This window comes from Coregonus lavaretus, assembly GCF_964263955.1.
Source record: "Coregonus lavaretus genome assembly, chromosome: 20".
NCBI classification, from domain to species: domain Eukaryota; kingdom Metazoa; phylum Chordata; class Actinopteri; order Salmoniformes; family Salmonidae; genus Coregonus; species Coregonus lavaretus.
In genome coordinates, this window is record NC_140007.1 from 5,022,008 (window position 1) to 5,039,437 (window position 17,430).

Below are 17,430 nucleotides of genomic sequence, written 5' to 3' on the forward strand. Positions count from 1 at the left end.
TGCCCCCTCCAACCAGTGTCTCCACCCCTCAAGGGCCCACTTAACTGCCAAGAGCTCCCGGTTGCCTACATCGTAGTTGCGTTCCGCAGGCGAGAACCGCTTGGATGCAGTTTCTTGTCCTCCTCGTTCCGCTGGGAAAGGACCGCCCCTGCTCCGGTGTCTGAGGCGTCCACCTCTACCACGAAAGTAGAATCAGGATGAACGAGGATGGGTCCGGAGGTGAAACGTCCCTTGAGCTCCACGAATGCCCTGTCAGCCTCAGGGGTCCAGCAAAAACGGGTCAGGAACTTGCGGGTTAGGACCGTGAGAGGTGCTGCCACCGCACCAAAGTTGCGTATAAAACGCCTGTAAAAATGGGCAAACCCAAGGAACCGCTGGACTTGTTTGAGTGAGGCGGGATGGGACCAGTCGGTGACTGCCTTAACCTTTACGGGGTCCATTTGGATGCCGGCAGTAGAGATAATGTGACCCAGGAAAGAAACTTCGGATACGTGGAACTCACACTTCTCTATCTTGACGTATAGTTGACTCTGCAGGAGGTTTCTCAGGACTTGGCGGACGTGCAGGATGTGTTCCGGAAGGGTCTTGGAGAAGATCAGGATGTCATCGAGGTAAACAAAGACGAACCGATTCAACATTTCCCTAAGCGTGTCATTGACCAATGCTTGGAAGACTGCCGGTGAGTTCGACAATCCGAAGGGCATGACTAAATACTAATAGTGGCCACTAGGGGTGTTAAAGGCAGTTTTCCATTAATCTCTCTCCCTGATTCTCATTTGATTGTAAGCATTGCAGAGGTCCAGTTTGGTGAAGAATTGGGCCCCTTGGGCCAACTCCAAGGCGGCGAACATCACGGGTGGGGTATAACGATTCTTAATCATAATCCTGTTCATCCCGCTGTAATCGATGCAGGGACGCAGACCTCCATCCTTCTTTCCCACAAAGAAGAAGCCTGCACCAGCTGGGGATGTAGAGGACCTCCTGGAGGTCAAAGTATTCGGGAGGGAGAGTGGAGAAGTCTTGGTCTTCGAGGGATGCTGGGGATTGCGGCGAGGCTCTTGGTGGGGGTCTTAGGCAGTTAGTCTGGCAGTTCTTACCCCAGTCTAGTAGGTGTCCCATGGACCAGGAGAATAGTGGGTTATATAGCAGTAGCCAGGGGTAGCCTAGGATCAGGGGATTCTCGGGAGCAGTGATCAAAAGAAAACTAAGAGTCTCTGAGTGGTTCACCCCAACCTGCAGTAGAATGGGCTTGGTCTGATACTCCACCTGGCCGGAGCCGAAGGGGTGTCCATCGAGGGCTTGAATCTGCAGAGGGATGGGACATTTCACACATGGGATTTGTAATTCTCTGGCGAAGTCTTGGTCCATGAAATTCTCCGCAGCCCCGGAGTCCACGAAGACTTGAATGTGGTGCTGAGGGTTGTCCCAGTGGAGGGTTGCGGGTAGTGACAGACGTGACTGGGTAGCTGGGGTGTAACTGCACAGCTAGTCCTGGCGAGCCCCAGCGTTTCCCGTCAGCTCTGGGCTCCTCCATGCTGGGCTCTGGGGTCTTGGGGTGTTCAGGAAACTGGGATTCTGGGGTGGTGTCAGAAAGGTATCAATTGAAATCCTTTCTCGCTGTGCTGAAACCACATTATTTCTGACATAGGCTATACCGGAAATATTTTAGTTCTATCAGGCTGCAACGCCAAACATTTCTAAAAACATGTTTTTACTGTCATTGTGGGGTATCATGTATAGATGGGTGAGGGGGAAAAAATGATTTAATCCATTTTGAATTCAGGCTGTAACACAACAAAATGTGGAATAAGTCAAGATGTATGAATACATTCGGAAGGCACTGTATAAATAACTCTGTAAGGTCTGATTAATTGACATGAAAGAGGAAGACTGCTGATGCACTACCCAATTCGAAATTGCCCCTTGTGCATTCTACTATAATTTCAGGAGTAAGTTGAAAGCCCGACTGAGTTCCCCGCCCCACAGGGAACCAACGTGAAACATGTATTTCTAGATGAAACACTGATTAAGTTTGGTGAAAAGAGACTGTATGATTTTAAATGCTGTAATCATTAAATTGAAAATGTCCTTAGAGTTTTGAAACAACTGCCTTTTTGATGATCTGTTTTGAGTTTTGTACTAAAAGTTGTGAAATTTTACCACATACTTGTGAAAATTGCACCAACGTGATTGAAAAAAACGAATGGGAAGGTGTGGGTCCTGTCCCAAAGGGTTCCATTAAAATGGTGCCCCTCTCAATGCCTGCGCTGTTTGCTCTTTATATTTAACTGAGGCCATATGTCTAGCAGGAGGCAAACAGCTGACAGGGTTTAATTGACAGAAATATACATATCTGCCGGCATTTGTGTAAGAGAGAGGGAATGAGGGTGAGAGAGATAGGGCCAAAGAGATTTTGTTTGGGCATCAGGGAATCACTCCAAAACAAGTATGGGTAGCTGCAGCCCAATATGGTGAATATGGGCGAGTGGGTGTGTTAAAAGGAGTGGGTGTATTGAAAGAAAATCAGCTAATTGGGCAGATTTCTTGCCACTCAAGACAGTTTTGCGTGGCTTCTCGGCTGATTGGGCTGCACGACGAGTAGAGTCGAGCTGGCGACCAGTGTAACGGTGTTGTATTGACGTGCCTGCCGACCTGAGCTTCCTACTTGGTATCACGGTCATGTCGCCGGCGGTAGCTAAAGTGGCAATTTCTTCCCTCCTATGATTTTATTTAAAGTAGGGATGGCAGCCTACACAATAAATAATATCTAATAACCATCTAGATGTCACCTTGATATACAGTACACATACAGTCTACTACTGGGGAGGGCATGAATGGCTATAGAAACGTTTGTGGTCATACGCAAATCCTTAAAAACTTAGGTGCTGGACTAATGAAGAATACTTGTAAAGAACAGCAAGGCCCGCACACTGTTTATGCTCCCAATTCACTGCTTTATTGACAACATTTCGATCCGAAACAGATCTTCATCAGGTCAAAGATGGCATGAACGGCAACAACACCTGGACACAGTGCCCTACGTTCCCCCTTGACAAGCACTACTGTCCGGCAACGGCATGGGAAGTAGCTACCTAGTTGCCAATATCAGGGTGACAGTCACAGCAAGCACACGCATACAATGCATGAAGTAACCGTACACCCATCATCAGTACTTTTAATAAAAAGTAAACTATTGTCAGTTTTATAACTGAAAATGTACAATTATTTGTGTAAAACTAACAGTGAAATACGACTCATTGTTTGGCTTCAAAACAGAAGTGCAAACTCTCGCGGTACGGTAGCTCAATGTACGGTAGTTGCCTGGTAAGAAACACCCACTCACCCATACTCCGGTCGCCACATTGGGCTGCAGCTACCCCCTTCTCCGCCGAAGGGTCAATTATGAAGAGAGAGAGAGAGAGGTTAGCGTGGCACGTGCCCTGCGTGCCCGGTCGTTATTCGGCCATGATTACTTCAAGTTTAGATAGCTGGCTAGACTAACTACCAATCTAAAAATTGTTTGCTGAAATGGCTAATTGAGTGACTGAGGTTTGATGCTGCACAGCCAAATTTCAAAATTGCACCTGGTGTATTCTACTATTCTTACTCTCAATAGTAGGTTGAGACCCTGACTGAGTTCCTAATTGCATTTTATTTTGTATGGTCGGGGGGGGGGGGGGGTGGGGGGCGCATAGAATTATTGCTTATACCTGGAACCTGCCCTGGGGACAGTAGAGATGCAGTTATCCACACTGCCAAATCACAACAATTTACAAGTGGCAGTGGGCTGATTTAGGCAGGAGGGGACCAAGAACAACTGAGAGTGAGTATAGGGCAGTCTACGCACTTTAATTAAAAACCTTATTCAATCAAATGCACCCAGTAACTACAGGTAACTGCCAAAATAAAGGAAACACCAACATAAAGTGTCTTAATAGGGCGTTGGACCATCACGAGCCACCAGAAACAGCTTCAATGCACCTTGGCATAGATTCTACAAGTGTCTGGAACTCTATTTGAGGGATCCCACACCATTCTTCCATGAGAAATTCCATAATTTGGTGTTTTGTTGATGGTGGTGGAAAAACGCTGTCTCAGACGCCACTCAAGAATCTCCCAATAGTGTTCAATTGGTTTGAGATCTGGTTACTGAGACACACAAACACACTTCGAACCCCATATGCTCCTTTGAGAACTCTCTTTCAAAGTAATTGAGATCTCTTCTTCTAGCCATGGTAGCCAAAATAATGGGCACCTGGGTATTTTTATACATGACCCAAAGCATGATGGGATGTTCATTGCTTAATTAACTCAGGAACCACACCTGTGTGGAAGCACCTGCTTTCAATATACTTTGTATCCCTCATTTACTCAGCTGTTTCCTTTATTTTGGCAGTTACCTGTAGGTTTAGAGGACACGTAAAACATATTGTTGTGCGCGATGCATGCAGTGCCAACCAAAAATACATTTGACGAAAAGGTATACATTCAAACATCCTTTCTCGCTGTGCTGAAACCACATTATTTCTGACATAGGCTACACCGGAAATATTTTAGTTCTATCAGGCTGAAATCCCTAACATCAGGCTAACAGGCGCAATGCAATTAGCGTTTAAACCATGTCAATACAAAGGCTCTCAGAGGACCTCAGGACTTCTAACACCTGATCTATTACCAGTGAATGATTAATCCTCCACAACACAATGCCCAGTCGTTAACTAGGTCTTTATGTCGTTAGTTAGTCCTAATAAACTCCCTGTCCCTTTTAAAGTCGTTAACTCGCATTCCACTAATTAGCATTCTGATCAGGGGATCAGGAGAGGGAGAGAGGGCGAGAGAGAGAGAGGGCGAGAGAGTGGGGGGGGGGGGGGGGGGGGGGGGGGGGGATACAGTAGAGTAGGCCCTCCGCCACAAAGGAAGGACATCCGATGAGACGGCGACACAGTGACATTGTCATTAACTTGATGTTAATTACAAATTAATGGGGCTATTTCATTTACATGTATCTCTGGCTCTGTGACGAGGCCCTCCTATTGTAGGTTACTCTAGCGAGGCCCATTGAAGCCCAGAAGATGTGGGGGAGGGTCCTCTTGTTCCGTCTCCCCTCAGTGTTTCATGGGAGCTAATTAAATAGTGGGCCACTCATCATGATTATGTCTGAGTGTGCTGCTTTAACTCTGCAATTTAGAGACAATTTGAATCTACCCATCTAGACTGTAAAGTGACTGACTGACCCTCCGCCTACTCTTAAAATGAAGGCTGTGTTCCGCTCTACCTCTCCCCTGTCCAATCTCTTCATAACTACAGAGACAGTAAAGTCCTATTAGATCAGAGGTCTTAGAGGAAAGGAGACAAGGAAAGGGAACTGTTTCAGACTATTTGGGACATGATGTAAAGCGCATTTCCTGTGTGCCTTTCGCATGGCAGCTCTAGTCTATTGTCTTCAGATTGTGTTGCAGGTGTGATGGAGATGGTCAGAAATCAAGTCATCATCAGTGTAAGACATTTATAACAACTATATTGCTTAAAAACCTGCAACTCCCTGCTCCAGCCATCTGAACATTATTCATTCTGTTAACCATTGAATTCTCCAGAACTCAAGGGTTTGAACCACAATCACCCAATCCTTGGTCTCTGACCACTCCTCTTTCCCCCTCACCATCTATTGCCATGGTGACGGCCACAAGCCACCGGTCTCCATGGTAACCTGAGCCTTTAGTCCCATGAGAGTGGTGTCGTGGGGCTGTGCCAGCTAGCCAACATGGCACACAGCGTCCTGCCATATGGTGCCACCCCATACGTCCCGCCAGCCGGGCTGAGCCGGGCCTGGGCTGGGAATCTGGGCTTGAAGAGAGGGGAGGGATGGGAAGGGGGAGTGTTAATGGGAGAGACCTGCCTGCACCAGAATACACTCCACAGCTGAGGCATAGAGAGATCTAGTGGTGGTCGTCTGAGAGCACATGATGCCCACTATAAGGTGCATGTTGCATGCTTGCTGGTTTTACTATTGCTCATCAGTTATCACAAGGGTGTGTACAATAAGTACAAAAAGTATGGTAAGTAAGAAAGTAAAATCCCTCTGAAACATCTTTGAAGTTAATTGCCATGATACAAACAAATCTGATTGGGCAGAACAAATAAGTACATTACATCTCGTAGACATATGCAAACTTCAATTTTTTGTATTTCTAAAGTAAGGCAAAACAATTATTGTACTGCCCTTTTCCAATGAGCTACTTTGTGACTAATTATAAGCCCTTTGCTACCCCTGTGTGGTAACAGGTGAAAGTACATCTTACAGTCTAACCATGTCACTCAAAGGTTTTCTATAGCAGGAAGGAATGGTCAAACAACTCACTACAGCTGATAAAATAGCTTTTATTTATTTCAAGTTCAATAAAATAAGATTACAAATACAATATATTTTTTAAGCAATAGAATACTACATTTATTTTGCATAAACATTTTGGAATCTTTTTTGGTATATAATACATATTACATTGTCTTATCAAAAATAGTCAGTATGCTTTTGCAGAAAGCTACACGTTGGTGAAATGTTGGTGGGCGGAAACAGAATCAGAATGATATGGTTCTTGGCTCTAATTCAATGAGCCGATATGACACAACATATCAGCATTTCAAAGGGCAGCATGTGAGTGACAGAGGGTTGGGGGGTCAATTCTGGAGAAATTCTAGAAGTTAATAAAAATTCAAATTCACTGATTTTACTACTGATTGGACCCCAACCCTGATGAGACAGAAATCTCCAGAGTGGCGCAGTGGTCTAAGGCACTGCATCGCAGTGCTAGCTGTGCCACTAGAGATCCTGGTTCGAATCCAGGCTCTGTCGTAGCCGGCCGCGACCGGGAGACCCATGGTGCGGCGCACAATTGGCCCAGCGTCGTCTAGGGTAGGGGAGGGAATGGCCGGCAGGGGATGTAGCTCAGTTGGTAGAGCATGGCGTTTGCAACGCCAGGGTTGTGGGATTGATTCCCACGGGGGGGGTATGAAAAAAAAAAAAAAAAGTTACAATAATGTATGCACTCACTAACTGGAAGTTGCTCTGGATAAGAGCGTCTGCTAAATGACGTAAATGTAAATGTAAATCAAACAAGCAATGAAGGCATTTTCAAACAATCATCAGCTAAGGCATGTGAAGTGAGAGCTTTTGAATAAGGGCATCTCTTAGTCAGCTTCTGTGCTCGAAAATGTTGGGTGTTCAGTTTACAAAAAAGTAAAACAGTAGACTACAAATTGGTCAGACATCGACAAACTAGGGCATAGCTTTTGTACAGTAGCCTGTCACTAACGTGTGTTACCTTTTGTATGCCAAGGCCTAAGGTATAAACCAGGTCTATATGTAAGTTTACTTTATATATGTATCTACAGGTAGAGTCAACACTGATCATGTATTCAGTAACAAGAACATGTTCAATCAAAAGTGCCATAATAGAACTGATTCATAATGTCATCCTGTTTGACCTCATCATGACCTCACTGCAATCAAGGCCTTCATTTCTGAGAAGCAAGCACCCGACTGTGTCCGTACCACTCCGTGGGTGATAAAGCTTCACACCGTAATACATTCACTTCATGTCACAGCTGGATTTTGTTACCGATGACCTCACATCCTGTCCAGACTATGAAGTAACCATAACAAACAGGGAGCCGTCTACTGCATGACACTTGACTGCCTCGTCAGCTGTAGGAAACTGCATCGACCAAGTCTCCTTTAAGTGTCCACTCTTGCAGCAAATATGACAAAATCTCAACTGATACATTATGGTATCTTTCTACAAGTCTCCTATGCTTTATGACAACATCATTGATAACATTTTTCATATAAATTAAATACATTTCAAAAATCAACGTGATTCAAGTATTCGTCTTTGAGCATGTCATGCAATTATCTTCATGACAATAAAAAAGGAAACATAACAACAACCTTTGGCCTTCTAAATTGAACTTAAAACAAATCCTTCTAGATAAATGTACGTTGAGGCTACAGTCTCTCTATGAGAGCTCTGGAGATAAAACAAAATGCAGTGAAGCACGCTGACGAGCATGTAGCCATGGCGATAAAGACGATGGCAGGTAAATTGTACAGTACATCAGAGTGGGTGTATGGGCGATTAGTCACCTCCTAATTAGATGCCACTCACACAGTCATGTCCTTTTCTTTTAGTCTGCTTTCCCCATATTCTCCACAGATTGGGGCTTCCTTCATCAGCCACAAACACACATCTTACTCAGTCTAAAACTGTCAAACCGACTAGACTCACACACGTCATTCTTCTCATATTCCTCCAACATAAACCCAGACACAGACCTGGGTGTGGAACCAGGACACTAAGGTCATACTGAACCTATGAACTGTTAACCACAGTCCCAGCCCAACAGGCTCAACCATGGCTGAAGATTGAACAATCAAAAATATGACAGGAATGGTTCTTTAAACTCAAATATTATAGCACTATCAGTGATTCCCCTATGATTTTTTTCAGCTGTGGTGGCAAGGGTAGCGGGTGGGAGGGGAGGATTGGTGCATTGCTACTAGCGTTAGCGCAATGACATGCTAGCTGTTCCCATAGACTTAGTCATTGAGCCAACGACTATCCCTTTAAAAGCACGTCTCGGCAGATATATATATACACACTATATGACCAAAAGTATGTGGACAAATGCTCGTCGAACATCTTATTCCAAAATCATGGGCATTAATATGGAGTTGGTCCCCCCTTTGCTGCTATAACAGCCTCCATTCTTCTGGGAAGGCTTTCCACTAGATGGCAGCAGGTAGCTTAGTGGTTAAGAGCGTTGTGCCAGTAACCGAAAAGTCACTGGTTCTAACCCCCGAGCCGACTAGGTGAAAAATCTGTCGATGTGCCCTTGAGCAAGGCACTTAACCCTAATTGCTCATGTAAGTCGCTCTGGATAAGAGCGTCTGCTAAATGACTAAAATGTAGATGTTGGAACATTGCTGCGGAGCATTAGTGAGGTTGGGCACTGATGTTGGGCGATTAGGCCTGACTCGCATTCCAATTCATCCCAAAGGTGTTCAATAGGGTTGAGGTCAGCGCTCTGTGCAGGCCAGTCAAGTTCTTCCACACCAATCTCAACAAACCTTTTCTGTATGGACCTCGCTTTGTGCACGGGGCCATTGTCATGCTGAAACAGGAAAGGGCCTTCCCCAAATTGTTGCCACAAAGTTGGAAGCACAGAATCGTGTAGAATGTCATTGTATGCTGTAACGTTAAGCTTTCCCTTCATTAGAACTAAGGGGCCTAGCCCGAACCATGAAAAACAGCCCCAGACCATTATTCCTCCTCCAAACTTTACAGTTGGCACTATGCATTGGGGCAGGTAGCATTCTCCTGGCATCTGCCAAACCCAGATTCGTCGGTCAGACTGCCAGATTGTGAAGTGTGATTCATCACTCCAGAGAACGCATTTCCACTGCTCCAGAGTCCAATGGCAGCAAGCTTTACACCACTCCAGCAGACACCTGGCACTGCGCATGATGATCTTAGGCTTGTTTGCGGCTGCTCTGCCATGGAAACCCATTTCATGAAGCTCACGACAGTTCTTGTGCTGACGTTGCTCCAAGAGGCAGTTTGGAGTTTGGAACTCGGTAGTGAGTATTTTAACCGAGGACAGACGATTTTTACGTGCTCCAGCACTCGGCGGTCCCGTTCTGTGAGCTTGTGTGGCGTACCATTTCATGGCCATTGTTGCTCTTGGATGTTTCCACTTCACAATAACAGCACTTACAGTTCACTGGGGCAGCTCTAGCAGGGCAGAAATTTAACAAACTGACTTGTTGGAAAGGTGGCATCCTATGACGGTGCCAATATGAAAGTCACTGAGCTCTTCAGTAAGGCCATTCTATTGCCAATGATTGTCTATAGAGATTGCATGTCTGTGTGCTTGATTTTATACACCTGTCAGCAAAGGGTGTGTTAATTTATACATACAGTACCAGTCAACAGTTTGGACACATCTACTCATTCAAGGGTTTTTCTTAATTTTTTACTATTTTCTATATTGTAGAATAATAGTGAAGACATCAAAACTATGAAATAACACATATGGAATCACGTAGTAACCAAAAAAATGTTAAACAAATCAAAATGTATTTTATATTTGAGATTCTTCAAATAGCCACCCTTTGCCTGAATCAGCTTCATGAGGAATGCTTTTCCAACAGTCTTGAAGGAGTTCCCACATATGCTGAGCCCTTGTTGGCTGCTTTTCCTTCACTCTGCGGTCCAACTCATCCCAAACCATCTCAATTGGGTTGAGGTCGGGTGATTGTGGAGGCCAGGTCATCGGATGCAGCACTCCGTCACTCTCCTTCTTGATCAAATAGCTCTTACACAGCCTGGAGGTGTGTTGGGTCATTGTCCTGTTGAAAAACATAGTCCCACTAAGCGCAAACCAGATGGGATGGCGTATCGCTGCAGAATGCTGTGGTAGCCATTCTGGTTAAGTGTGCCTTGAATTCTAAATAAATCACTGACAGCGTCACCAGCAAAGCACCCCCACACCACCTCCTCCATGCTTCACGGTAGGAACCACACATGCAGAGATCATCCGTTCACCTATTCTGTGTCTCACAAAGACACGGCGGTTGGAACCAAAAACTCTCAAATTTGGATTTCCACCGGACTAATGTCCATTGCTTGTGTTTCTTGGCCCAAGAGTCTGGTAACTCTAATGAACTTATCTTCTGCAGCAGAGGTAACTCTGGATCTTCCTTTCCTGTGGCGGTCCTCATGAGTGCCAGTTTCATCATAGCGCTTGATGGTTTTTGCAACTGCACATTAATAAACTTTCAAAGTTGGTTACTACAGGATTCCATATGTGTTATTTCATAGTTTTGATGTCTTAACTATTATTCTACAATGTAGAAAATAGTAAAAATAAAGAAAAACCCTGGAATGAGTATGTGTGTCCAAACTTTTGACTGGTACTATATACAGTTGAAGTCGGAAGTTTACATACACCTTAGCCAAATACATTTCAACTCAGTTTTTCACAATTCCTGACATTTAATCCTAGTAAAAATTCCCTGTCTTAGGTCAGTTAGGATCATCACTTTATTTTAAGAATGTGAAATGTCTGAATAATAGTAGAGAGAATGATTTATTTCAGCTTTTATTTCTTTCATCATATTCCCAGTGGGTCAGAAGTTTACATACACTCAATTAGTATTTGGTAGCATTGCCTTTAAATTGTTTAACTTGGGTCAAACGTTTCGAGTAGCCTTCCACAAGCTTCCCACAATGAGTTGGGTGAATTTTGGCCCACTCCTCCTGACAGGGCCTCCTGTAGCTCAGTTGGAAGAGCATGGCGCTTGCAACGCCAGGGTTGTGGGTTCGATTCCCATGGGGGGCCAGTATGAAAAATGTAAGCACTCACTAACTGTAAGTCGCTCTGGATAAGAGCGTCTGCTAAATTACTAAAATTTAAATGTAGAGCTGATGTAACTGAGTCAGGTTTGTAGGCCTCCTTGCTCGCACATGCTTTTTCAGTTCTGCCTACACATTTTCTATAGGATTGAGGTCAGGGCTTTGTGATGTCCACTACAATACCTTGACTTTGTTGTCCTTAAGCCATTTTGCCACAACTTTGGAAGTATGCTTGGGGTCATTGTCCATTTGGAAGACCAATTTGCGACCAAGCTTTAACTTCCTGACTGATGTCTTGAGATCTTGCTTCAATATATCCACATAATTTTCCTTCCTCATGATGCCATCTATTTTGTGAAGTGCACCAGTCCCTCCGGCAGCAAAACACCCCCACAGCATGATGCTGCCACCCCCGTGCTTCACGGTTGGGATGGTGTTCTTCGGCTTGCAAGCATCCCCCTTTTTCCTCCAAACATAACGATGGTCATTATGGCCAAACAGTTCTATTTTTGTTTCATCAGACCAAAGGACATTTCTCCAAACAGTACAATCTTTGTCCCCATGTGCAGTTGCAAACCGTAGTCTGGCTTTGTTATGGCGGTTTTGGAGCAGTGGCTTCTTCCTTGCTGAGTGGCCTTTCAGGTTATGTTGATATAGGACTCGTTTTACTGTGGATATAGATACTTTTGTACCTGTTTCCTCCAGCATCTTCACAAAGTCCTTTGCTGTTGTTCTGGGATTGATTTTCACTTTTCGCACCGAAGTAGGTTCATCTCTAGGAGACAGAACGCATCTCCGTCCTGAGCTTTATGACAACTGTGTGGTCCCATGGTGTTTATACTTGCGTACTATTGTTTGTACAGATGAACGTGGTACCTTCAGGCGTTTGGAAATTGCTCCCAAGGATTAACCAGACTTGTGGAGGTCTACAATGTTTTTTTCTGAGGTCTTGGCTGATTTCTTTTGATTTTCACATGATGTCAAGCAAAGAGGCACTGAGTTTGAAGGTAGGCCTTGAAATACATCCACAGGTACACCTCCAATGGACTCAAATTATGTCAATTAGCCTATCAGAAGCTTCTAAAGCCATGGCATCATTTTCTGGAATTTTCCAAGCTGTTTAAAGGCACAGTCAACTTAGTGTATGTAAACTTCTAACCCACTGGAATTGTGATACAGTGAATTATAAGTGAAATAATCTGTCTGTAAAAATGTTTGGAAAAATGACTTGTGTCATGCACAAAGTAGATGTCCTAACCGACTTGCCAAAACTATAGTTTGTTAACAAGCAATTTGTGGAGTGGTTGAAAAAACGAGTTTGAATGACTCCTACCTAAGTGTATGTAAACTTCCGACTTCAACTGTATATATAATCGAGAGAGAGAGAGAGAAACAATTAAGAATGTATTAAATTAATATAGGGGAACACTGACTACGATCTGACAAACATCTAGGGTTGACTTTCACTTCTGTTGTCACTTCCTCAAATTCTGATGTGGATGTTTTGATACCTTTAACAGACCAAGACTCTCCCTGTTCTCTTTCTATATTTAAGTCTCCAGTGTGCATTCTGTGGTACATGGGCATGGTTTCTGGTCCTGTTTTAGGGACTCAGATGTGGATAGTGTGGGTCCTTGTCCCGTTTTGGCCCCTCTGTTAAATAGGTGGTTGTTGTGGTAGCAAGCCCTGGTCCCTCATCTCAACGTTGGGACTCAGATGTGGATGTTGTGGTAGCGACCCTTGGAAGAGTCGATGTCGACCCGGCGAGCCTCAGCGAAGGCCAGGAAGGTGACCAGTCCCACCAGGTTCACCACAGTGATAAGGGCGAAGACAGATGCCCATGACCCTGTGGCCTCAATCAGATACCCCGAGAAATACACCATCAGCACACCTGGAGAAACACACACACACCATCAGATACGCAGAGGAATACAGCATTAGGAAACACAATACATGCACGCACAAACTGAGCAGTTTCAGGCTACGGCATATCAACTTAGCACATTAAACCACAGGCACAAACTACTTTTGCCCAAATGACAGTTAATCATCCCATTCCCAGTTGTGTGCGGTATAAGTAAATGGATTCAAATGCCCATTCCCCTCTACGGCGCCCTAACTGTCATCTTCTATTTCCTAAATTATTCATCTGACACAAACTCTATTATCATTCCAGTATGAAATATGCATGGAGCATTGGAGCCAATGTGACTGACATGAGACACAACCCAAAGTCCTGCCTTTAGAACAATCAGATTCATTATTCATCATCAATTCATGAAAGGACAAAACAACTGATCCTGGAACTGCTGGTGAAAGATTCATCACAGATGCTTCCACTTTAGTTTATTGTCACTCAATGAACATGCTTACCTGAGAATGCTCCACAGGTATTCATAACACCTGCAATGAAAAATAGATACATGATTCATTTGTAATATTTGACAGGACTGTAATATTCATCAGAAGGAATACTCAATCAAAAGTCAAATCTGCTGAGAGATTGATAAAGTAGCCACTGGTGTAACATACCAAACAAAGCCCCAGCACATGACGGAGCCAGGTCCTGAACATTCACAGACACACCGCTGGATTACAGACACAACAAGACACGTTACTTTCTGCCTCAGTAAATAAGGTGTTATACAGACTCCCTATCTTTGTCACCTGAACTGCTTCATATTAAAACCTATAAAATGAAAGATCAGAGTCATAAAAACATAAATGGAACTACATAGTGACTGTTAAAGCGCAGCGCTTGTGAGGGGGTGATTATGTTTATATGATCCATTCCACTGTCGGTTATTATCTACATCTTGCATTTATCATTTACATCCTTGTACACTTCCAGGATCAAACACTGCAGCCCTTAAGGGTTAGTACATGTGGCTGAATATGGTCAGGCCCCAGAGGATAGACACTAGGCCTAGGAGCTAGGAGTAGATTTGTGGACGAGCATCAGTACCTGTGGCTGAAGGTGGTGAGGCCCATGGTGACAGAGACAAAGGCCACAGCTGTGGGGAAGGTGGTTGTGCCACACAGCAGGAGGGTAAACACACTGGAAACACCCATGGAGAAGAACTGACCAGGATACAAGGAGAGGAAAGGCAAATCTAAAGTTAACTAGCAATGCCAATTTGGGCAATGAATCGGAAACAAGCTACAATACCTGCATAAGCTTCCTCACAGTAGCAGTGTCAAACCCTAGAGAGACAGAGAGAAAGAGAGAGATAGAGAGTGACAGACACAGAGAGACACAGAGAGAGAGACACACACAAAGAGAGAGACACAGAGAGAGAGAGAGACACACAGAGAGAGAGAGAGACACAGAAAGAGAGAGAGAGAGAGAGAGAGAGAGAGAGAGACACACAGAGAGAGACACACAGAAAGAGAGAGAGAGAGAGAGAGAGAGAGAGAGAGAGAGAGAGAGAGAGAGAGAGAGAGAGAGAGACAGAAAGAGAGAGACACACAGAGAAAAAGAGACACATAGAGAGAGAGAGAGAGACACACACAGAAAGAGAGAGACACAGAGAGAGAGAGAGAGAGACAGAGACAGAGAGAGAGAAAGAGACACAGAGAGAGAGAGACACAGAGAGAGAGAGACACAGAGAGAGAGAGACACAGAAAGAGAGAGACACAGAGAGAGAAAGAGACACAGAGAGAGAAAGAGACAGAGAGAGAGAGAGAGAGAGAGAGAGAGACAGAGAGAGAGACACAGAGAGAAAGAGACACAGAGAGAGAGAGAGAGAGACACAGAGAGAGAGAGACACAGAAAGAGAGAGACACAGAGAGAGACAGAGAGAGAGAGAGAGAGAGAGAGAGACAGAAAGAGAGAGAGACACAGAGAGAAAGAGACACAGAGAGAGAGAGAGAGAGAGACACAGAGAGAGAGAGACACAGAGCGAGAGAGAGACACAGAGAGAGAGAGAGAGAGAGAGAGAGAGAGAGAGAGAGAGAGAGAGAGAGAGAGAGAGAGAGAGAGAGAGAGACGTGGCACAGAGCAATAGTTAAAAACTCTGACAATCGTATAAGGGTACCAACTTCGATTGATTACAATCAGTAAAACATAAGTAAAACATTTACATAATTTGTTTCTTGATGACAAATAGTTTATCTCTGGCATTACCTTGGCTGATAAGGTGGTCAGAGAGACAGCCACTGAAGAGTGACGAGGGGATGGCAACAAACCATGGGATAACGTTAAACACCCAACCCTGCGGGGAGAACACCATAACATTTAACACCAAGAACATTGATATGAGCTCAGACATGTATGACATCAATACGCTATACATGTTTGTTAAGAGATAGTGATCCAACTTGCCGAACATCTACGTTTGGGGAACATCCGAGTTCCTTAGCTAGCAGAGATTTATGTCTGCACCATGTCTACAGCACCCTCTCTTGGTTTACTCAGTGGTATTACACAGGTCTGTCAGATGCAGGGGGTCTGACTAGCTTTGAGCCATTTTGTATGTACACTTTCAAGTGTGTCTGTTGTCTTTGTCATTCCAGCCTTGAACTCCAACGTGGTATATTTAAGTTTTGTTTTGTCTTCTGAAGGGATGGATTGGGAAAGGGGGAGGGGGCAAGTTACCTTGGCGTCAGGGAAGGTGTCCTTGAAGTAAGTTGGTAGCCATGACAACAATGTGAAGAAGGTGCTTGCAGTGCAAAGGTGCGTAATAATCACAGCACTGAAGGGAAGGGAGGATAATGGAGAGAGAGAGAGAGAGAGAGAGAGAGAGAGAGAGAGAGAGAGAGAGAGAGAGAACAAACACATATACATAAGTTAGCGTACCACTTCTATGACTCATAGGCTTCATCATTTTAAAGCTCACAAAATATTCCACAGCGGTTCCTACTTTTACACCACTACAGTTATATTAATGTGCCTGCTCAACATAAAAACAAGCAATATCAGTATGTTTATTGTACATTTAATCAGACTGTTTAAATGGCTTTCTCGCCACTGAGTTTTGCTCACTCAAGAACTTAACAGTGTCAGTCCGTGCTGCAAATCCATGCTCACACCAACCCCCACCCACACACAGTCAGTGACATATGCTTTTCTGTTCAGTGGTTAGTTTGCCTATCAAGGTGTGGTTTAGCCATTACAATAAATAAAACCAACCAACCATACAATACATAATTCCTGTCATTGTAAACAGGGAAGATCAGTTGCACAGACCGCTATGGGGTTCTATAAATAAAAGCCAATAGAGACAGGCACAGAGGATATGAATGAAGCCTTTATCTGAGACGGGAACATCTACAGGGAAGTGAGCTGATCAGAGAGGAGAGAGACTGAATCAATGGAGTAGACCTATCTCAGTCAGTTAGGTACAGGCAAGGATTGTCCATTTACCTACACACACAGTCAGAAACACACACGGACACATACGCACAGGCTGAGACTCACAAAGTAGGACAGAAACACATGTACCTGTAGTGTAGACACACACATACACATTACACACACACACACAGGGCCTGGGACACAAAGACACACACTTCACAGAGATCTCCCATTGTGTTTGGGCCTTATCTCACCAGACAGCAGGTTGCTTGAAGAGGCGTAGCCAGTGTCTCCTGGACAGTTTGGACTGGGGCCCTCCACTACCCAGCGACTCCAATGTGATGATAGGTCCTGGAACACACACAGAGAAAGAGGAAAGTCTGAGCTCAATGTGGAGCTTAGAGGAAGTTCATAACAACAATAGGAACAGATGGCTTGAAAAACAACAATGAAGCAAATAAATCAAATATCACCACTTGCCCAAAATAGTCTAGCTGTGAAATAAAACATTTGTTTACTTTCAGTTAGATATGCATATGCTCAATTCACATAGATACATAAACAAACACCCAGAACACATACACACTCCTTACCTTCCCCTTTGAGCAGGTATTTCCACATGCAGTATGCCCAGAGGACAGAGAGCAGGCCAGACACATAGAACACACTCTCCCAACCATACAGGTCCAACATGAGGGAACCAGCCCCCCCAATCACCAGTGT

At 44.4% G+C, this 17,430-nt stretch overlaps 1 protein-coding gene across 1 annotated transcript; it reads right to left on the reverse strand.

The window, feature by feature from the left end:
• Positions 1-10,941: 10,941 nt before the first annotated feature.
• On the reverse strand, positions 10,942-14,563 carry LOC311148352 (voltage-gated purine nucleotide uniporter SLC17A9-like). Its single transcript, XM_084185289.1, has 4 exons — positions 14,377-14,563; positions 13,944-13,999; positions 13,785-13,814; positions 10,942-13,302 (listed from the first exon to the last, which is right to left on the reverse strand). The coding sequence occupies exons 1-4, from the start codon at positions 14,481-14,483 to the stop codon at positions 13,124-13,126; spliced, it is 372 nt and encodes a 123-aa protein (XP_084041415.1). The 5' UTR covers positions 14,484-14,563; the 3' UTR covers positions 10,942-13,123.
• Positions 14,564-17,430: the final 2,867 nt, after the last annotated feature.